The 23,703-nt window shown below is 43.5% G+C and overlaps 1 protein-coding gene across 1 annotated transcript; it reads left to right on the top strand.

Moving 5' to 3' along the window:
- The first annotated feature begins 666 nt into the window (after positions 1-666).
- Positions 667-10,603, top strand: LOC132394589 (sperm acrosome membrane-associated protein 4-like). The gene is made up of 3 exons (XM_059970913.1): positions 667-824; positions 7,294-7,395; positions 9,693-10,603. The coding sequence occupies exons 1-3, from the start codon at positions 776-778 to the stop codon at positions 9,890-9,892; spliced, it is 351 nt and encodes a 116-aa protein (XP_059826896.1). The 5' UTR covers positions 667-775; the 3' UTR covers positions 9,893-10,603.
- The last annotated feature ends 13,100 nt before the right edge of the window (positions 10,604-23,703 follow it).

The following is a 23,703-nucleotide window of genomic DNA, read 5'->3' as shown; positions in this document are numbered from 1 at the left end:
CGGTTTAATCCTTAACACAGATATACTGGACCTGCTGAGTTCCCACAGGTGTGTGTGTGTGTGTGTGTGTGTGTGTGTGTGTGTGTGTGTGTGTGTGTGTGTGTGTGTGTGTGTGTGTGTGTGTGTGTGTTTGTGTGTGTGTGTGTGTGTGTGTGTGCGTGTGCGCGCGCGTGTGTGCGTGCGTGTGTGTGTGTGTGTGTGTGTGTGTGTGTGTGTGTGTGTGTGTGCGTGTGTGCGCGCGCGCGTGTGTGAGAGCGTGCGCTGCTGCTGTGGGTTTCCAGCACCTGCCAATCTGCGATGTACTTTGTATATTAAATACAGCTCTTTAGTCCAACTGCTCTTGAAATACCCAGTAAGTTGTCTAAACAAACACCCCAGTAAGAGGTTAAAAATAACATCTTTGCAAACTCTTAGTTGAACCGTGTGCCAGTGAGAGGTGAAAGAGAAAAGTGGGTTTGACTGCATATTTTTAACACTATCGACAGTGTTCTGGAAATTCTGACATAAAATGCAGATAACAAAATGCTGTGGTTGCTTAGTGGATCCAAGGTCAGAACGAGAGGAAGTGGGCTGAAGTTACAGATCTGACATCAGGGATGTGCTGCTGCTGTTCTTGAGCAGGTAACGCCCTTGCAGAAGGAAAAGAGTAAATTCTGCTGCATATATAAACATACTGGGTAAACGCCAGCCAGGCACTATTGAGGAGAGGTTCGAGAAAGACTGTTGCAAGTGAACGTATAACTGCTCGTCTTTATTGCCCCTTGAATAGGATAAAATGAAGTTCTTATTCCTCATAGTACTTCTTGCCTATTTTGTTGTCCCAAGTAAGACTTTTGTTATTTGAAGCTTTCAGTCCTATTACACCGGAGTCTGTTTTGCTGGTACAAGGTAAAATATTTTGTGTTGGGTCTTGGTGATTTAACTTCAAAACCTGCCCATCGGGACGATAGAACAGAAATCAGCAATCCAACAAGTTGCTGATATTTCACCTGTTGGAATAAAATCACATACTGAGGAATCACTTTGAAATAGTCTCCAGCTAGCACTAGAAACTATTTAAAACTGGAGTATGATAAATTCTTAATTTATTTCTTATGCATTTCTGGCATTAAAATCCTAATTTTAGACCTATCTCGACAGTTATGAGGCACTTTTTATGCCATAAAAATATCAAAAGATTTTTATTATTTCTGATCCGATAAAGCATGTGGTTAAGCTGTTGTTTGTAACCTCTCAAAATGTCTTGAATTATCCTAATTTTGCAGTTTTCAAAGTTGTGATCTGGAGTTCGGGATAGCTTTGAATGTATGATACCGAGTGTACAAAAATGCTACCGTTTCTTTCTGTGGTTGTGCGTGTGTGCAGGTGGTGGGTGTAGCACAGACTTGCACTAACTCAAGAGTCCGGGTTGCAGCCAAGGACGGGTCCAGCCTTTTTGATGAGTTTATTTAGTTTGTTTTGCTTCACCATCACCGATGACGCACCCCCAACATAGAGCCGCAAAGACGGCACTCGCTACAACAGACTGGTAAAAGATCTCCAATATCCTCAGAGTTGTACTCAAAGTCTAAGGTGTGAACCAAAACAGAGACAGGACAGTGCCTAGGGGCACTCCAGTGTCACTCACCAGCATCTCAGACAGAAAACTACCCAGCCGTACAAACTGGGGTCTATCTGTCAGGTAGTCAGTAACCACGAGGAAGTGGATTTGTCTACGCCCACCCTATGCAGCTTCTTGCTCAGAAGAAGTGGATGGATTGTACTGAAGGCACAAGAGAAATCAAAATTCTCACAGTGCCGCCAGCACCATCCATGTAGGAGTTGTGATCTCTGAAACAGGTAGGTGATGCACCATCCACTCCAACAAGGTTGGTAGGCAAACTGTAGAGGGTCCAATGAAGATCTCACCTGTGGTCCAAGGTAAGTTAGGACCAGCCTCTTCAGCACCTTCATCACATGAGATGTGAGGACAATTGGTCTGTAGTCATTAAGTGCAGATTGAGTCACCTTCTTGAATACAGGAATCAAGTAGGAAGTGTTTCCTAGTGCCAGTATCTTTTCCTGACTCAGACTCAGATTGTAAAGGTGCTGCAAGATATCAGACAGCTCTCTTGTACAGTCGTTTAGTACACTGGGGCTGATACCATCCAGTCCAGCAGCCTTGCCTTCATGTAGGCTCTGCAGCTGTCTCTTAACCTGACCTGCAGTCACAGTCAGGTGGGGGTGGGAACTTAAATTTGCTGGACCAATAACCACACCAGAAACAGAGCTTTCTTTACTTTATGCTTTTCACCAGTCTTATTTGTTCAAACTCAGCCAGCAAGAGCTGTGGAGCTGCATAACAGGGGGACAGAGTTCCTCTCCCTCTGGGGGCTCGTATTGGACCTCTGCAGTAAGGTTACAATGGTTTACTTTTATACACATAAAGAGCCACAGTCCATTCCGTATAAGGAGTTGTTTTCTTTCAGTTACAAGGTAGGTGCAGAACTAGTACCGACAGTTGAAGGGAAGGAAGTAGCTAGTCTTGTATTGTTGTCAGACATACACAGATCTGTTACTTTTGCCCTTGATTAAAACAAAGAAGTCGTCTACCAGATTATTCTGCCAGGCAGACATCACCCTGTCACGCTGACAGAGTACATTTTTGCAGACATCATTAACCCCTTACGATCCCAATTCCCTTAAACTTCATCATTCCCTCCTTTTTATAGTTTTATGATAACAGACTATTACTTTCATGGCATGACAGCTATCATCAGCAAATTCAATGATCAGGTCCCCCTGGAATCTGGCTGCACAGTCATGTGTTAGCGGCGTAAACAACAGTGGGCTGAACACACAGCCTTGTGGGGTTCCAGTGTTCAGTGTGATGGAATCAGAGATGTTCCTGCCAACAGGGACTGACTGGTCTCTCTGTCAAGAAATCCAGAATCTAGCAACACGTGGCAGTGTCAAGGCCAAGCAGCGACAGTTTCTCCACTAGTCTCTGCGGGATGATGGTATTGAACGCTGAACTAAAATCAATGGACAGGATTCTGCCATAAGTGTCTTTGTTGTCCAAGTGAGAGAGAACTGTGTGCAGTGTGGTGGATATTGCATCCTCTGTAGAGCGGTTGGGACAATAAGCAGACTGTAGAGGATCCAGCGCTGACGGGAGGCTGGCTGAGATATGAGGCTTGACAAGCCGTTCAAAACATTTCATCACGATGGGGGTCAGGGCGACAGGACGGTAATCATTCAGACAGGCTACAACTGAAAATTATTTGGGAAGAAAAGCTACAAATGATGGAAATCCAGAGTAACAGTTGAGAATGCCAGATGGAAGCAAAAGAGTTAATGCTTCTAGTTGGAGGAACTAGGAGCTAGCAAGGAGGTTGGCTGTATTTTAAGTATTGAGGGCATTTATTTAGTCAAGTCAATTTACTTTTATTGTCATTTCGACCATAACTGCTGGTACAGTACGTAGTAAAAATGAGACAACGTTTTCCAGGACCATGGTATTACATGACACAGTACAAAAACTAGACTGAACTACTTAACTCCTCTCTGTAAGCTGACCCGTCGTTCTTGCTGATGAGACCCACCACGGGGTGTGATCAGTGAACTTGATGATATGGTTCGAGCTGTGTGTTGCAGCACAGTCGTGGGTCAGCAGAGTGTACAGCAGTGGACTGAGCACACAGCCCTGGGGGCTAGGATCCAGTTGCAGAGGGAGGTGTTCAGGCCCAGTAGGCTCAGCTTTCCAATCAGTTTCTGAGGGATGATTGTGTTGAATGCTGAACTGGTCTATGAACAGCATTCGAACGTATGTGTCTTTTTTGTCCAGGTGGGTTAGGGCCAGGTGGAGGGTGGTGGCCATGGCGTCATCTGTTGAGCGGTTGGGTCGGTACGCAAACAGCAGGGGGTCCAGTGAGGGGGGCAGCAGGGTCTTGATATGCTTCATGACGAGCCTCTCGAAATACTTCATGATGATGGATGTGAGTGCAATGGGACGGTAGTCATTTAGGCAGGACACTGAAGACTTCTTCGGAACGGGGATGATGGTGGCGGCCTTGAAGCACGTTGGAATGGTGGCGCTGCTCAGGGAGATGTTGAAGATGTCAGTGAGAACATCTGCTAGCTGGTCTGCCCATCCTCTGAGCACTCTACCAGGGATGTTGTCTGGTCCAGCAGCCTTCAGTGGGTTGACCCTGCACAGGGTTCTTCTCATATCAGTCATGGAGAGACACAGCACCTGGTCATTTGTAGGTGGGGTGGACTTCCTCGCCGCCACGTCATTTTCTGCCTCAAACTGGGCGCAGAAGTTATTCAGCGCATCTGGGAGGGAGGCATCACCTGCACAGTCAGGTGATGTTGTCCTGTAATTGGTGATGTCTTGGATGCCCTTCCACATGCACCGCGTGTCGCCGCTGTCCTGGAAGTGACTGTGGATTAGCTGGGCGTGTGCACGCTTTGCCCCTCTGATAGCTCGGGACAGTTTGGCCCTTGCTATTGTTAGAGCTGCCTTGTCGCCTGCTCTGAAGGTGGAGTCACGGGACCTCAGCAGTGCATGCACCTCTGCGGTCATCCATGGCTTCTGGTTGGCACGTATAGTGATGGTCTTGGACAGAGTAACATCATCAATGCACTTGCTGATGTAGCTGGTCACTGATGCTGTGTGTACTCCTCTAAATTGGTAGAGTCGCCATCGGTTGCCGCCTCCCTGAACATGTGCCAGTCAGTGTGCTCAAAGCAGTCTTGAAGAGCAGAGATGGCTCCTGCTGACCAGGTTTTCACCTGCTTCTGAACTGGTCTGGAGCGCCTGACGAGCGGTCTGTATGCTGGGATTAGCACAACAGAGATGTGGTCTGAGTATCCGAGGTGGGGGCAGGGCTCTGCCCAGTACGCGTCGGGAATGTTTGTGTTAACTAGGTGTACTCACTAGTGTTTAGAATGAGATGAGAAGGGATTTCTTTAGCCAGAAGAGGTAAATCTGTGTAATTAATTGCAACAGATGGCTGTGGAGGCCAAGTCAATAGGTATATTTAAAGAGGAGGTTGATGGATCCTTGATAAATGAGGGAGTCAAAACTTATGGGGTAAATGCAGAAGGATGGGGCTGTTTCACCCTATCTGCATGGTGTACCGTTCACTCTGCATTATATAATTGCATAGTTTTTAAATTCAAAGTACAAAATTATGAGGGCTATAGATAGAGTAAATGCAAACAGACTCTTTGCACTGAGGTTGGGTGAGATTGGAACTAGAAGTTGCAGGTGAACCTTTTACATTTTGGGTTAGTTTGAATCGAATGACACTTTTTGTGGAGCATTTGCTCCAAGTCTTTCTGAAACATTCTCACCAGAGGGAATCCAGTGGGTCAAGCAGAGGGAATCCAGTGGGTCAATCCAGTGGGTCAACTAGGGAAGTGGACGGGAATTATGGATGTTTCATTTGGAGTCTGCATCAGAACTGGGAGTACATGGCGGGTGGAGGTGGAAATTAAGTCAAAGTTGTGTTTGCACCCATTCATACATGTACTTGTGCATGTGACCATGACAACTGGCAAGTAGCATTGGATACACAAATTCACAAGAAAGACATGAAGTTTACATGAACAACACACAAAATGCTGGAGGAGCTCAGCAGTTCACGCAGCATCAATGGAGGGGAATAAACAGTCTACATTTCAGACTGAGACCCTTTATCGGGGCTGGAAAGGAAAGGCACCAACATCACGGGCCCACTTCACTCAAATTGTCATCTTGTGATACTGTAGAATTTCTATAATGCAAATGTATGGTTGTTTAAATGTCCAAATGGATTTATTTCCTGACCAGCGTATGTACATGGATTGGCCTGTATGCATCAACAATTACTGACCATACTGTTTAAACAAACTCTTCCAGACGCAATAATTTTCCTGAATCCTATTGTCCTCTTTTCTGAAAAGACTTCTGCTTTTATTCCTTTAAAGAATCGTGTGCCTGTGAGCTGGAGATTGAAGCAATGAACTTCAAAGTATAAATTGTGGCAAGACTGACATGCAGGGAAATGACGGTGTCACTTGAAAAGAGAAATCTGGCTCTTCTAAGGTGGCTTGGTGCTCCCAAGCCTCCTGGAACCTAGAAAGGACCAAAAAAAAAATTGTGCTCATGAAAAGCTAAAACAAATTTTAATTGGTATAAACAAGAGAAAATCTGCAAATACTGCAAATTCAAGCAACACGCTCAACATGCTGGGGGAGCTCAAGCATCCAGGCAGCATCTATGGAAAATAGTACAGTACCGTTCCAGGCCAAAACCCTTTGGCAGGACTGGAGAAAAATGCTGAGGAGTGGATTTAAAAGGTCGTGGGAAGGGAGAGAGAAACACCAGGTGGTAGGTGAACCTTGGTAGGGGAGGGATGAAGCAAAGAGCTAGAAAGTTGATTGGTGAAAGAGACAGAAGGCCATAGGAGAAAGAAAAAAATGGTGGGGAGGAGACAAGAGGGAGGCAATGGATGGGCAAGGAGGTGACATGAGAAAGGGACAAGGGGATAGGAACTGGTGATGGAGGGGCATGACTGGAAGTTTGAAAAATCGATGTTGATGCCATCAGGTTTGAGGCTCTCCAAATGGAATATAAGGTGTTATTCCTCCAAGCAAAGTGTGGCCTCATCATGACAGAGGAGGAGGCCATGGGTGGACATATCAGAATGGAAATGGGAAGTGGAATTCAAATGGGTGGTCACTGAGAGATCCTGTTTGTTCTGGCAGTCAGAGCAAAGATATTTGGCGAAGTGGTCTCCCAATCCACGTCGGGTCTCACTGACATACAAGAGGTCACACCGGGGACACAGTATATGATCCCCACAGACTCACAAGTGCTGCCTCATCTGGAAGGACTGTCCGGGGCCCTGAATGGTAGTGAAGGAGGAGATGCCAGGAGGGAGATCTATGGGGAAAGACAAATGGACAAGGGATTGCATAGGGAGCAATCCCTATGGAAAGCAGAAAGAGGGTATGGGTGGGCGGGAAAGGGAATGATGTGTTTGGTGGTGGGTTCCAGTTGGAGGTGGTGGAAGTTTTTGAGAATTATGTGTTGGACACTGAGTCTGGTGGGGTAGAGGGTGAGGACAAGAGAAATCGTATCCCTGGGAGGATGGGGTAAGAGCAGACGTGCATGAAATGGAAGAGATGTGGTTGAGGGCAGTGCTGATGGTTATAAAGATTGATAAAAACTTATGGTGCAGGAAAATCAGCATTGTGTACTTTACATTATGAAAATTGAATCTGTATTGGATTTTTAATTTTTTAGTTTTCTTGATGCTGTAGGTACTGCCTTGGAGTGTTTCCAATGTGCCATCAGTCAATCTCTGTGTTCGAAGGAAACCTGCAAAAGTAATCAGCTGTGTTACTCTGCAAATATTAGTGCAGGTAAGCTGCTTGTCAAAGACAGTTTTTTTTCAGAATTGGGAGGTGGAGAAGACCATGTAGCAAATCCAGACCGTTCTGGAAGGGTTGGAAATAATTTGGAAAACATGTAGTTCAGGTGTTTGATGGTTTGGTTGAGTTGATCTCTGGTCTTGGGAATGTACTTGCAAGTGTTTCATCACCATATGAGGAGACAACATCAGTGCTCTGTTAATTGTGGTGTGTCCTTCAAATACTTGGCCTTTAGATACCAATCAATCAGCTGAAGTTGGTCACCTTTTTGGAAACTCGATGTGGGGAGGAAATTGCCTTGCTGATTGGTTGAGTGAGAAACTTTGTGCGTAGTTGTCTGTAATTTTTCCCGCAATAGCTCATAAATTGGATCAAGATTGGCCAGTTTGTTGACAGAATTGTTCACGGAAAACCACGCTTCTAGGAATTCTCTTGCATGTCACATTTGCTGATGCGGTGACTTCCACTGATGCCCAGTTGAATTTGTGCCTCTCTCGATCTTCATGGGGAGCAACTAGGGAGAGCTACTCATGTTGCTTTACAGCCGGTTGATGTTCATGGATCCTAGTGGATAGTTTTCTCTCTGCAATACCAGGAACTACTTCCCTGACCTCAGCTGCAAGCTGTTCTGCCCCGTCTCTGCTCCCCCATGACATGAAGTTTATAGTACACCCATTTTTCTCCCACTTCTTTCCATGTCAGCTGTTTTGTGCAGAAGAGGTTCACAGGATGCTGCCAGGATTAGAGAATGCTATACGGAAAGATTGGACACATTTGTATTGTCTTCTCTGCACACAAGAGGCTAAGGGGAGATCTGACACAAGAGGCACAGAGGCACAGAGGCACAGGAATAGACAGTGGCATCTTATTTTGATCACCATGTTAAAATGTCTCATACCGGGGAGCATACATTTTAATGTGGCGGGGAAGGGTGGATGAAGTTGAAAAGAAAAGTGTGGTGCAAGTTTTGTGAAAGAGAGGAGTGGGCTTTGAGGGGTGGTCATGGAAGCAGACACCATCGTGGTGTTTGAGGAAGTTAGACACGGTCATAGAGGGAAGTTGATCATTTACAGGCAGAAGAGATTTACTTTAATTCAGCATCATATCTAACACAGACATTATTGGATGAAAGGTCTTTTCCTGTTGTAATCTCAATGGGCCAAATGTGACCTCCCAAGGTGCAATTCTTCTCATTTGGCAGGGTTAAACTCCATCTGCCTTTTCTCTGTCCATATCTGCAATTTATCTGTACCCACTGTATTCTTTGCCAGTCTTCTACGCTATCCACAACACCACCAATCTCTGCATTGTCTGCACACTGAATAACCCACCCAACTCCATTTTCATTCAGGTCACTTATCTTCATCACCAATACAGAGGTCCTTGTACAGGACCTATGGGATACCATCAGCTTCCTGAGTTATGAGTTCTCGGGTGGGCATGTGTACCTGCAGATAATGGAGCAATGTGAATGTTGTATAGGCAGAAGGAGTTGGGTATTGAAATACTAGTTTAGTTCAGCTTATTGGTTCCTTGCTCTTCTTGTAATGGGGCTCAGTGTGATGGAGTCAAACATCCCCAATTCATTGCTCTTCTTTGAAACCAATGAGGAAAGGTATTACAGGTTTCTAACATGTTGCTTGTCCTCTACGGACAGTAATGATATTTCAGTGTTTGTTCAACATGGGTTTGGACTGCAGGTAGTACTGCAGTTTCTGCTCCTGCCACCTGGGTTCGATGGTGACCTCTACTACTATCCAGCTTGGGTTTTACACATTCTCCCTGTGTCTGAGGGTACTCTCCTTTCCTTCCACAGGAAAGGGCCAGTGGGTTAACTGGCTGACAAGATCCCTTTTGGTGTCTATCGAATCTTAGGGGAGTGTACGAATTTTAAGTAAAAATATTAACAAAGAGCATCTGTCACCACATATTATACTGAGATTCATTTTCACTGAACAAGAACAAGTTATGGGTGAATGAAGAGAGTGGGAACAGCATTGCTCTGTAGAGCTGGCATACATTTAATGGGCTTCCTTCTGTGTCCTAAGTGCACAAAACAGAACCAAGAATAACCTCCTGGGGATGGCCTTCTTAATGTGGACACTATCGGTGTCTAACTGGAACTGAGGATTCTTTGGGAAATTGAATTTAATGTGATCTCCATGCTAAGAGAGCCTACAATCACCTTCTTTCTGCTACTTCCCTATTCCCCCCCCCCCACCCCCATGCCCTCCCATAATTCCATCACTGAAACCCAGACCTCTCATCCATTTCCTTTGTCTCTTCAGGTACAGTAACTACCTTCGTCTCTGGATGCGTAGACAAGGAACTGTGTGGGAAAACAATCACTAACACATATGCTGGTGTAGAGTTAAAATTACAGCCCAAATGTTGTGATTTCAATAACTGCAACGGTGCCACGGCCGCTCAACTATCCGTACTGGCTATCTCCATCATGGTTCTTGTCTGGTTTGTGGGATTCCAATAGAGCAGTGTAACTCCTTCAAAAGACTCATATTCCTTCATTTTACATTCAGCTGTCCATAATAACAGCAGTATTTGCATAAAGTTTATCTGTTCTTTGTGGTTTTTGTTTGCTGTTTTTATTTTAAATGGGGCAGATTGGTACTTATTCAAGGGTGCTGGATTAGGTGTTAAGGGGGTGGCATTGCCCATTACTAGTTCCCTTACCTTGAAGTTTTGAAAAAAAAAGAGAGGAGGTTCCTGTTTATTCCAGTAACAAGTTGCAATTTACAATCGTCAGATCAAAAGATTATTGTCTTTACACTGAAGAGATCTGTGTTCAGAAGCCCTCACTCTGGCTCAGAGTAAATGAAGCTTTTAACCCTTTGTGATGATTATTCAGTTAATCCTGGCCTGCTGTGATGAATTTTCATTTGCTTTCAATCATTTATACTTTTTAATATTCACTCACTCAATGTTTACGATTTTCTCTAAAATGAGATTTCTAATGTGCCTCTGTCAAATCCATGGTATAATTGTCTACAGTTCTACATTTCTATGATGCTGAATAACTGATCTGAATATGTAATAGCCATGGGTACTTGCAGACTGCTTTAAAAGAATGTGTCGATTATTGGGAATGAAGTGAACGCTGACTGAGGTTTTCATGATAACAGTATAAATTGCAATGATTTGTGTAAATTTATAAATGATCAATAAAACATTTTCAACCTAATTCTAATGCCTGTTTTAATTTGTTGGTTATATGGGATGTGCAGATCTATTACTGATTTGTAAGTCATTCCACTGCCCGACAACTCTCCTGCCCGACAGCCCAGTCAATACTGACCCCTGGTGCGCTATGTGTGGACGTTGCAAGTTCTCCTGATGACTCTGGTGAGACCATAATATATAGAAGCAGAATTAGGCCATTCTGCTTATCAAATCTTCTCCTCCATTCCATCATGGCCGACATATTATCCTTCTCAACCCCATTCTACAGTCAACATTTCGGTCCAAGACTGGTGAAGAGGAGAAGTTGGCATAAGAAGGTGGAGGGAGGGGAGGAAGATGTACATGTTGGAAGGTGCTAGTCCAAACTGGGAAGGGGGAGGAGTTAATTGGTGAAAGAGACAAAGGCTGGAAATGTGGGATTCTGATAGGAGAGGACAGAAGACCAGGGATGAAAGGGAAGGAGGAGAAACACCAGAGGTAAGGAGATAGGGTGTGGAAAAGAAATATGAATTGGGAATAGTAACAAAAGGGGGATCATTAACAGAATTTGAGAAATTCATGTTCATGTCATCAGGTTGGAGGCTCTCCAGGCAGAATAGAATAGGTAGACAAGCTCTCAACCTTATAGTTAAACATACTTTAAAAATTTGGTTTCAATTTCATAGTTTTTTGGAATTAAATGATTTTCTACTTTCTAGTAATATTTATTCTAATTTCTTTTTTAAACCAGCAACTTTGGACAAGGCTTTCTTAACATGGAAAATTAAGGGAAGCTTTTTTAGATTTGTTTTTACAAGACTGTTTAATGTCTTTTTCACAGTTAATGGATAAATATGATATCCCCAATATGCATTTTTTCAGATAGGTTAGGAATTTTTTACGTGATTTTTTACCGAATTACCCCTCAGCCTGCTCTTTAAATTTGGCTTATGCTATTTTTCTGTTTAAACCTTTTCAAAAACGATTAATAGCTATCATTTATAAACAGTTAATGAATGCTCGCATGCCGCCTAATGATAGGGTTCAACGCAGCTGGGAAGTAGAACCTCAACATTCACTTTCAGATAATCAATGGAGTAAAATTTATTATTTAGTCAATAATTCAACTATCTGTGCACGCCATATTTTAATTCAGTTTAAGATAGTACACAGGGCCCATATGCCCAAAGATAAATTGGCACATATTTTTCCTAATATAAGCCCTATTTGTGACAGATGTAACACAGAAGTGGCTACTCTAACTCATATGTTTTGGTCATGTGTGAGTTTAAGCAATTTTTGGAGGGATGTGTTTGGAATATTATCTAAAGTTATAGATGTGGATGTTCAACCTAATCCAATTTTTGGGATTATTCCAGAGGAAACAAGCAAAGTGTCTGCTTCCGCCCAACATGTGATAGCTTTTTCAACTTTACTGGCTAGGAGAGCTATTTTGCTACACTGGAGAGAATCTAACCCACCTACTGTTTTCTATTGGCTCTCCTCCATTACGTCATGTCTAAGCTTGGAGAAGATTAGAAGCCGGACATTTGATGCATCCTTTAATTTTGAACAAGTCTAGTAACCGTTTATTCAATATTTTTACATGATTTACTTAATTTTTATTTATTTATTTTCTTCATTCTCTTTGGGGAAAATCCTTATCCATGAAGGTTCGGAGATGACTGGAAGGATGTTTCTTCTCTTTTTTTAAAATTTTATCCTCAATTGAACTGCCCAATCTTTCTTTTTCTTACTTTCTTTTTTTCTTTCTCTTTTTTTTGTCTCAAGTTAGTTAGTATGGTTTTTTTCTTTTATCAATATAATTTCCTATTTTTTTTATGATTGCTATGAGGAGTTGTAGTTTTTTTTTACCATTGTATATATAACAGCATAATATTTTACCTATTTGATTTTGACATTATATACTTTCTGTTTTTATTATTGCTGTTTATATGTCTTTTATATTATCTGCTTGCTGAACTCCTCTGATTTGTATACTTTTGTATTTGAAAATCAATAAAAAGATTGAAAAATGAAATGAATAGAATTTATGAAAAACTACACATAAACAAAGACTGACAATCAATGAGCAAAAGGAGACAAACTGTGCAAATATAAATAATATTGAAAATATAATTTGTAGAAAGTCCATAAAAGTGAGTGAGAATATGTACACAACGCTGGAAGAACTGAGCATCTGCCGTTGTATTTTTGTGTTTTCATAAAAGTGAGTGTGTAGGTTGTGGAATTAGTTCAGAGTTGTGGTGAGTGAAGTTCTCCATGCGTTCAAGAGCCAGATGATTGTAGGTAATAATTGTTCCTGAACATGGAGGTGTGAGACCGAAGGCACATGCACCTCCTGCCTGATGGTAGTGGCAAGAAGAGGGCAAGATCTGGATGGAGTTGATCTTTCGTGATGGATCCTGCTTTCTTGTGGCAGCACTCCATGTAACTGTGCTCAATAGTGGGGAGGGCTCTGCTGTGATGGACTGGTGTTTCTGGTAACCATACCAGGCTGTGATACAACAGTGTAGGATACTCTTCCCTGCACATCTATAGAAGTTTGTCAAAGGTTCTATCTACCTATCACCCAGCAGCTTTTGCTTCACTCCCTGTCCAACCACCTTTTTATAAATCTCTCTTTCTTTGCAGTCCCAATGAAGGGTTGATTTCCATCATGGATGCTGCCTTACACACTGAGTTCCTCCAGCATTTTGTGTTGCTCCAGTCATCTGCCCCTGTGCCTATTCACACATACAATAAGAACAATTATTTTCCCCCTCAAACTTATTCTCCTGCCTTTTCCTTTTCATACCCTTACTGATCAAGAATCTTTCAAACTCTATTTAAAATATACACAATTACTTGACTTCCTCAGGTATCTGTGGCAATGAATTCCACAGATTCACCACACTTTAGCTAAAGAAATTCTTCAATCTCAGTTAGGGGGCAGTGCAGTTCTCTGTTGATGTGGAGGAGCTTGTTGAGTAGTGATTTTAGAATAGAAATTACTATGACGTGTGCTGCAGTGATATAACTTAGAATTGTACTATGTACGTGGAAGAAAAATATTTTGAGCACTTCTACCCTGGGGCTGGTTCAGAAAAGGGCAAGCCAAGGGAACAATGCTGCCAGATCTAAATTGTGTTATCATAATTAAAGACATACAAGTAGTTCAGGTGCTGGAATTCTGACTGTCATATCAACATAGGGTCTACAACTTGCCAATTAGAGTCATATAGTCATATAGCACAGAAAAAGGCCTTTCGGCCCAAGTGGTCCATGCTGACCACGATGCCCATCCGAGCTAGTTCTATTTGGCAAAATTCCTTTAAATTTTCCCTGTCTGTGTACCTGCCCAGCAAGTCCATATGTGCAAGTCTGAGACTGCTGGAGTAATTGTACTGAACGTAGTCAAAGGATTGGGAAATGGGGCATGAAAAGGATGGTTAAAAGTTGCCCATGACATCACAGACTATCATAGAGCTCATGAGGAGGCCCTACTTTTTATTTCTTCCCTATTTCAGTTTGACTTCCCATTGCCATTCTGACATATCAGTCCATGCAACGAGGAGGCAAACTCAGGTTGGAGGAGCTCAAATTCAGTTTGTGTACTTTCCAGCCAGATGGCATGAGCATCAGTTTCTCAAACTTCTGGTAATTTCTATCGCTTCTCTTTATTTCTGTTCCTCATTCTAGTTTCCCCTTCCACCCCTTCACTTCTCCACACCTGCCCATCACCTTCCGCCGGAACCCCTCCTTCTTCCCTTCCTTCCATGGTGCTCTGGCCTCTCCTATTATTTGCTTGACAGTCTTTGTGTGTAGTTTTCCACTGATTCTATTCAATTTCTTTGTTCTACTGCAACTGAGAATGAATCTCAGGGTTGTATCAGTGCTTTAATAATAAATTTAAACTATTATATTCCTTCTTCTTCAGGTGGGTCACAGTTAGGAGGAAGGGGAAGAGTCAGGTTCCAGAGAGTACCCCCGTGGCTGTATCCCTTGACAATAAGTACTGCTGTTTGAGTACTGTTGGGGGGCACAGAGACTGGCCCTGTAGCTCAGAAGGGTAGGGAAAGGAAGGGGTAGGCAGTAGTAATAGGGGACTCGATAGTTAGGGGGTCAGATAAGCAATTCTGTGGATGTGATCAGGAGACCCGGATGGTAGTTTGCCTCCCTGGTGCCATGGTCCAGGGTGTTTCTGATCGCGTCCAAGATATCCTGAAGTGGGAGGGTGAGGAGCCAGGGATCATGGTACATATAGGTATAGGGAAAGGGAAGAGATCCTGAAAGGAGAATATAGGGAGTTAGGAAGGCAGTTGCAAAGAAGGACCACAAAGGTAGTAATCTCGGGATTACTGCCTGTGCCACACGACAGTGAGAGTAGGAATGGAATGGGGTGGAGGATAAATGTGTGGCTGAGAGATTGGAGCAGGGGACAGGGATTCAAGTTTCTGGATCATTGGGACCTCTTTTGGGGCAGGAGTGACCTGTACAAAAAGGACGGGTTACACTTGAACCCTAGGGGGATCAATATGCTGGCGGGAAGGCTTAATAGAGCTGTTAGGGAGGGTTTAAACTAATTTGGCAGGGGGATGGGAACCGGAATGATGGAGCGGAGGAGAGGGAAAACAGAAATAGATCTAAGGTAGTGAGCAGTAAGGATGTCAGGAAGGACAGGCAGGTGATGGAGCAAATTTGCAGCCATTGGGATGAGTTGCAGTGCAATCAATGCAAAAAGTACCAAATACTGGACTGAAGGTGTTATACTTAAATGCACGCAGCATAAGCAATAAGGTGGATGATCTTGTACAGTTACAGACTGGCAGGGATGATATTGTGGCCATCACTGAGACGTAGCTAAAGGATGCATGTCTCTGGGAGCTGAACGTCCAAGGATACATGGTGTATTGGAAGGATAGACACGTAGGTAGAGGGGGTGGTGTGGCTTTAATGGTAAGAAATGATATTAAATCATTAGAAAGAGTTGACATAGGATCGGAAGGTACAGAATCTTCATGGGTTGAGCTAAGAAATCGCAGGGGTAAAAGGACCCTGATGGCAGTTATCTACAGGCCTCCAAACAGCTGCAGTGATGTGGACTACAAATTACAACAGGAAATTGAAAAGGCTTGCCAGAAGGGCAGTGTTATGATAATTGTAGGGGATTTTAACATGCGAGTGGATTGGGAAAATCAGCTCGGCACTGGATCTCAAGAGAGAGAATTTGTAGCATATCTACGAGATGGCTTTTTAGAACAGCTTGTTGTTGAGCCCACTAGGGGATCGGCTGTACTGGATTGGGTATTGAGTAATGAACCAGAGGTGATTAGAGAGATGGAAGTGAACGAACCCTTATGAGGCAGTGATCACAACATGATTAAATTCACTGTGAAATTTGAGAAAGAGAAGCCGAAATCCGATGTGTCGGTATTTCAGTGGAGTAAAGGAAATTACAGTGACATGAGAGAGGAACTGGCCAAGGTTGACTGGAAAGGGACACTAGCGAGAAGGACGGCAGAGCAGCAGTGGCTGAAGTTTATGCGAGAAGTGAGGAAGATGCAAGACAGATATATTCCAAAAAACAAGAAATTTTCGAATGGAAAAAGGATGCAACTGTGGCTGACAAGAGTAGTCAAAGCCAAAGTAAATGCAAAGCAGAGGGCATACAAGGAAGCAAAATTTGTGGGAAGACAGAGGATTGAGAAATTTTTAAAAGCTTACAAAAGGTAACTAAGAAGGTCATTAAGAGGGAAAAGATTAACTATGAAAGGAAGCTAGCAATTAATATCCAAGAGGATACTAAAAGCTTTTCAAGTATATAAAGAGTAAAAGGCAGGTGAGTGTAGATATAGGACCGATAGAAAATGATGCTGGACAAATTGTAATGGGAGATAAGGAGACAGCGGAGGAACTGAACGAGTATTTTGCATCAGTCTTCACTGAGGAAGACATCAGCAATATACTGGACATTCAAGGGTGTCAGGGAAGAGAAATATGCGCAATCACAATTACGTCAGAGACAGTACTCAGGAAGCTGAATAGTCTAAGGATAGATAAATCTCCTAGACCAAATCGAATGCACCCTTGTGTTCTTAAGGAACTAGCAGTGGAGATTGCCGAGGTATTAGCAATGATCTTTCAAAAGCTGATAGATTCTGGCCTGGTTCCGGAGGACTGGAAGATTGCCAATGTCTCTCCGCTATTTAAGAGGGGTGCAAGGAAGCGAAAAGGAAATTATAGACCTATTAGCTTTGTTATGGTCGGGTCCAAAGTCCGCATTCCGTTTCTTGATCCGGTTCGCGGACTCCAGGTCCTTTGACCGCCCCTCGTTTCGCCTTGAACTCAAATAGTCACACCTGAGTATCATCTTAGCTTGATTGGCCTCAAGGAGGCGCACTTGATGCCTATCAGTTGGCTGTGAATATAAGGGGCTCAGGGAGTGAATATAGTTGGGGGGTTGTCCTGTCTGGGTCTGATTGGAGAACCAGCGTTAACGATGAGTTCTGTGAGTGAGTTATGGACTGGGCTGCTGCGTAGCCCGCCCGAGCCTTCTGGCTGCAGTGAGTCTTGAAGTCACCCTGGACCGAGCTTGCTTCCTATCCCTTGCCTCCGTCGGGTAAGCCAGGCCGGACTGTCCTTGCCTGGCAGGGGACTCTGCCCCTTTCTATCCCTCGCCTCCGTCGGGTTGTGCCCTGTGACCTACCCAGGCCTCTGTGTCCTGCCTGGGAGGTCCGGGCCCTGCCCAGGAGTTCTGCGGCCCGCCCGGGGGCTATCCTCCCAGCATTCCTAGTCCCAAGAACCCATCCTTAAGCCAAGCCTCAAGACCCCAGCCTCAAGACCTCAGCCTCATGCCTCAAGACCCCAGCCTCAAGACCTCAGCCTCAAGCAAGCCTCAAGACTTAAGCATCTAGACTTCAGCCTCCAGCCAAACCTCGAGAGCCCAGCCTCTAACCAAGCCTCAAGAGCCCCTCCAGAATCCTCTCTGAATTCCATGGTCTCCACACCTTGTCCCATCCTTTAACCATATAACCATATAACAATCACAGCACGGAAACAGGCCATTTCCGCTCTCCTAGTCCATGCTGAACTCTTAATCTCACCTAGTCCCACCTACCCGCACTCAGCCCATAACCCTCCATTCCTTTCCTGTCCATATACCTATCCAATTTTACCTTAAATGACACAACTGAACTGGCCTCTACTACTTCTACAGGAAGCTCATTCCACACAGCTATCACTCTCTGAGTAAAGAAATACCCCCTCGTGTTTCCCTTAAACTTTTGCCCCCTAACTCTCAAATCATGTCCTCTCGTTTGAATCTCCCCTACTCTCAATGGAAACAGCCTATTCACGTCAACTCTATCTATCCCTCTCAAAATTTTAAATACCTCGATCAAATCTCCCCTCAACCTTCTACGCTCCAATGAATAGAGACCTAACTTGTTCAACCTTTCTCTGTAACTTAAGTGCTGAAACCCAGGTAACATCCTAGGAAATCGTCTCTGCACTCTCTCTAATTTATTGATATCTTTCATATAATTCAGTGACCAGAACTGTGCACAATATTCCAAATTTGGCCTTTCCAATGCCTTGTACAATTTTAACATTACATCCCAACTTCTGTACTCAATGCTTTGATTTATAAAGGTCAGCGTTCCAAAAGCCTTCTTCACCACCCTATCTACATGAGACTCCACCTTCAGTTACATGCACTGTTATTCCTAGATCTCTCTGTTCCACTGCATTCCTCAATGCCCTACAATTTAACCTGTATGTTCTATTTGGATTATTCCTGCCAAAATGTAGAACCTCACACTTCTCAGCATTAAACTCCATCTGACAACGTTCAGCCCATTCTTCTAACTGGCATAAATCTCCCTGCAAGTTTTGAAAACCCACCTCATTATCCACAACACCTCCTACCTTAGTATCATCGGCATACTTACTAATCCAATTTACCACCCCATCATCCAGATCATTTATGTATATTACAAACAACATTGGGCCCAAAACAGATCCCTGAGGCACCCCACTAGTCACCGGCCTCCATCCCGATAAACAATTATCCACCACTACTCTCTGGCATCTCCCATCTAGCCACTGTTGAATCCATTTTATTACTCCAGCATTAATACCTATTGACTGAACCTTCTTAACTAAACTTCCATGTGGAACTTTGTCAGAGGCCTTGCTGAAGTCCACATAGACTACATCCACTGCCTTACCCTCGTCAACATTCCTCGTAACTTCTTCAAAAAATTTGATAAGGTTTGTCAAACATGACCTTCCACGCACAAATCCATGCTGGCTACTCCTAATCAGATCCTGTCTATCCAGATAATTATTAATACTATCTCTAAGAATACTTTCCATTAATTTACCCACCACTGATGTCAAACTGAGAGGTCTATAATTGCTAGGCTTACTTCTAGAACCCTTTTTAAGCAATGGAACCACATGAGCAATACGCCAATCCTCCGGCACAATCCCTGTTTCTAATGACATCTTAAAAATCCCCGTCAGAGCTCCTGCTATCTCTACACAAACTTCCCTCAAGGTCCTGGGGAACATCCTGTCAGGACCTGGAGATTTATCTACTTTTAAATTTCTTAAAAGTGCCAGTACTTCCACTTCTTTAATTGTCATAGGTTCCATAACCTCCTTACTTGTTTCCCACACCTTACACAATTCAATATCCTTCTCCGAAAAGAAGAAATCGTTCAAAATCTTTCCCATCTCCCTCGGCTCCACACATAGCTGACCACTCTGATTCTCTAAGGGGCCAATTTTATCCCTCACTATCCTCTTGCTCTTAGTATAACTGTTGAAACCTTTGGGATTCACCTTCACCCTATTTCCCAAACCAACCTCGTAACTTCTTTTAGCTTTTCTAATCTCTTTCTTAAGATTCCTTTTACATTCTTTATATTCCTCGAACAATTCCTTTACTCCATGCTGCCTATATCTATTGTAGATATCCCTCTTTTTCCGAACCAAGTTTCTAATATCCCTTGAAAACCATGGTGCTTTCAAACCTTTAACCTTTCCTTTCAACCTAACAGGAACATAAAGATTCACCCTTAAATGACCTGCATTTCTCTATTACATCCTTCCCATAAAACAACTTGACCCAATCCACTCTCTCTAAATCCCTTCGCATCTCCTCAAAGTTAGCCTTTCTCCAATCAAAAATCTCAACTCTAGGTCCAGTCCTGTCCTTCTCCATAATTATATTGAAGCTAATGCTATTGGGATCACTAGACCCAAAGTGCTCCCCAACACATACATCTGTCAAATGACCTATTGCATTCCCTAACAGGAGATCCAACACTGCCCCATCTCTAGTTGGTACTTCTATGTATTGTTGCAAAAAACTATCCTGCACACATTTCACAAACTCTAAACCATCCAGCCCTTTTACAGAATGAGCTTCCCAGTCTACGTGTGGAAAATTAAAATCTCCCACAATCACCACCTTGTGTTTACTACAAATAACTGCTATCTCCTTACACATTTGCTCTTCCAACTCACGCTCCCCATTAGGTGGCCTATAATACACTCCTATCAGTGTTACTACACCTTTTCCATTCCTCAATTCCACCCAAATAGCCTCCCTAGAGGAGCTCTCTAATCTATCCTTCCAAAGCACCGCCATAAGATTTTCTCGGACAAGCAATGCAACACCTCCCCCTCTGGCTCCTCCTACTCTATCACACCTGAAGCAACTAAATCCAGGAATATTTAGTTGCCAATCACACCCTTCCTGCAACCATGTTTCACTAATAGCTACAACATCATAATTCCAGGTATCAATCCACGCTTTAAGCTCATCCACCTTTCTTACAATGCTCCTAGCATTAAAATAGATACATTTAAGATACTCTCCACCTCCTCATCTCTTTTCATCCCTAACAATGCCTTCAAATTTATTATCCTTTTCTTTCTTCTCCCCTACATCTTCGGGCTGAGTGCATCCCTTCTCCATCACCTGCCTTTCCACCCTCACACACTGTCTACTTATTTGCTGTACTGGTGAACTAACCTCCTCTCCCATGGTTTCCTCAAATTGATTCCGTCCCCCCCCCATTTTACTAGTTTAACATCTGCCCTGTAGCCCTAGCAAACCTCCCCGCTAGGATATTGGTCCCCCCAGGATTCAAGTGTAACCCGTCCTTCTTGAACAGGTTACGCCTGCCCCAGAAGAGCTTGTCCTGTCCTGCCCCCAGTACTTCAGTGCCTGCGTTCTGCATTTGGGTCCAGTCTCACGTCCCCTTATGACAAGCTTGGCATCGGTGGTGGAAAGTTTTTGAAGTTGATTGTCAAGGAAGAGGTTACGGAGTACCTGGAGGCATAGGACAAGATTGGCAGAACTCAGCATGGTTTCCTTGAAGGAAAATCCTGCCTGACAAACATAGTGCAATTTTTTGAGGAAATTACAAGTGGTTTAGACAAGGGAGATGCAGTGGATGTTGTGTATTTGGATTTTCAGAAGGCCTTTGACAAGGTGCCACACATGAGGCTGCTAAACAAGATAAGAGCCCATGGAATTACGGGAAGTTACATACGTGGTTAGAGCGTTGGCTGATTGGCAGGAAACAGAGAGTGGGAATAAAGGGATCACATTCTGGTTGGCTGCCAGTTACCAGTGGTGTTCCACAGGGGTCCGTGTTGGGGCCGCTTCTTTTTACGTTGTATATCAATGATTTGGATTATGGAATAGATGGCTTTGTGGCTAAGCTTTCTGATGATACAAAGATAGGTGGAGGGGCCAGTAGTGCTGAGGAAACAGAGAGTCTGCAGAGAGACTTGGATAGATTGGGGGAATGGGCAAAAAAGTGGCAAATGAATTACAATGTCGGAAAGTGTATGGTCATGCACTTCGATAGAAGAAATAAACAGGCAGACTATTATTTAAATGGGGAGAGAATTCAAAGTTCTGAGATGCAACGGGACTTGGGAGTCCTCGTGCAGGATACCCTTAAGATTAACCTCCAGGTTGAGTCAGTGGTGAAGAAGGTGAATGCAATGTTGGCATTCATTTCCAGAGGAATAGAGTATAGGAGCAGGGATGTGATGTTGAGGCTCTATAAGGCACTGGTAAGTCCTCACTTGGAATACTGTGTGCAGTTTTGGGCTCCTTATTTAAGAAAGGATGTGCCGACATTGGAGATGGTTCAGAGAAGATTCACTAGAATGAGAGGGTTAACACATGAGGAATGTTTGACCGCTCTTGGACTGTACTCCTTGGAGTTTAGAAGAATGGGGGGGACTTCATAGAAACATTTCAAATGTTGAACGGCATGAAAAGAGGGGATGTGGCAAAGCTGCTTCCCATGGTGGGGGAGTCTAGTATGAGAAGACATGACTTGAGGATTGCAGGGCACCCATTCAGAACAGAGATGTGAAAAAAAAATTTTAGCCAGAGGGTGGTGAATCAATGGAATTTGTTGCCACGGGCAGCAGTGGAGGCCAAGTCATTGGGTGTATTTAAGGCAGAGATTGATAGGTATCTGAGTAGTCAGGGCATCAAAGTTTATGGTGAGAAGGTTGGGGAATGGGACTAAAAGGGAGATTGGATCAGCTCATGATGATGATGAAAACAAAACATAAAAGCAAAAGAGAAGGCATAGAATAGAGCAAAAATTAGTAGGCAGTTAATGGGTTGGGAAATTTTTCAAAATAAATGGAAGGCAACTAAAATAACACAAGGGGGTTAAATCATCGGGTAAAGTGGAGCTTGATAGGGTCTTGATCAATAAAGGCATCTAAGATTATGGGTTGAAGATAAGAGAATGGGGTTGAAAGGGAAAATAAATCAGGCATGATTGAAACTCTGAAAGGCATAACTGATGGGCCAAATGGTCTAATTCTGTTCCTATGTGACTAATAATCTTATTAAAGTGATTTTATGTGGGATCTACAAAATTACAGGGAGAACTTTGATAAGCTAGCCAGCAATATCAAAGAGGATACCAAAAGTCTTTTCAGATATATAGAGTGAAAGAGAGGCAAGAGTAGGTATCGGACTGCTGGAAAATGACGCTGGACAGATAGTAACTGGAGACAAAGAAATTAGATAAGATTAGATTCAAATTTACTGTCAATGTGCTGAGTACAGATACAAAGCCAATGAAATGCAATTAACATCTAACCAGAAATGCAAAAGAATAGTGTTATTTACAAAATAACTGCGTATAAAAAATAAGTGCTACCGCATACAGATATAAAAGTACTGAGAGTACAATATGGGTGCGATACTGCTTAGCGCTGTGATGTGAGGTTCAGCAGGGTCACAGCCTCAGGGAAGAAGCTCTTCCTGAGCCTGTTGGTGCAGGAGCGGAGGCTCCTGTAGCGCCTACCGGATGGGAAGAGGGTAAAAAGTCCATGGTTAGGGTGAGATGCATCCTTGATAATGCTTTTCACCCTGCCCAGGCAGCATTTATGGTAGATGTTCTCAATGGTGGGCAATTGGGTGCCGATAATCCACTGGGCAGTTTTCACCACCCGCTGGAGTGCTTTGCGGTCCGATATGGGACAATTGCCAAACCACACTGAGTTAGAGTTGGTGAGTATGCTCTCAATGGTACAGTGATAAAAATCCATCAGTATCCTGGGACAGAGGTGAACTTTCTTGATGCTCCGCAGGAAATAAAGACGCTGTAGATCAGGATGGAGGAGTTCAGGGATCAGGTGAGGTCATCGGAACTGTGGACACCAAGGAACTTCAAGCTCGATACACGCTCCACTACAGCTCCGTTGATGTAGATGGGGATGCGAGTGTGGCTCCTAGCATGCCTGAAGTCCACAATAATCTCATCGGTCTTCTGAGTATTAAGGGCCAGGTTGTTGTCGGCACACCACAAGGCCAGGTGCTGGACCTCGTCCCTGTAGGCCGTCTCGTCATCCCCTCAGATCAGGCCAACCACCGTGATGTTGTCTGCGAACATAATTATGGAGTGAGAACCATGTACAGGAATGTAGTGTTACGTACCCCGTAACTGGATCACTTACCAGCAAAGATAGAGAGGTCTGTTGAAGTCTGATGGCACTATTTTTAGAAGTTATTATTTATAAAGGGGCACAAAGGTAAGGTTAATACAAACATTCAGATAATAT

Source organism: Hypanus sabinus, chromosome 5 (assembly GCF_030144855.1).
Source record: "Hypanus sabinus isolate sHypSab1 chromosome 5, sHypSab1.hap1, whole genome shotgun sequence".
NCBI classification, from domain to species: Eukaryota; Metazoa; Chordata; class Chondrichthyes; order Myliobatiformes; family Dasyatidae; genus Hypanus; species Hypanus sabinus.
The sequence above is the reverse complement of the archived record's forward strand: the minus strand, read 5'-3'. Positions and strand labels throughout refer to the sequence as shown.

Coding starts and splice junctions, on each gene's coding strand:
- LOC132394589 (XM_059970913.1), top strand. CDS start 776: ATGAAGTTCTTATTCCTCATAGTACTTCTTGCCTATTTTGTTGTCCCA. Junction 825..7,293: donor TGCCTATTTTGTTGTCCCAA/GTAAGACTTTTG, acceptor TTGATGCTGTAG/GTACTGCCTTGGAGTGTTTC. Junction 7,396..9,692: donor CTCTGCAAATATTAGTGCAG/GTAAGCTGCTTG, acceptor TTGTCTCTTCAG/GTACAGTAACTACCTTCGTC.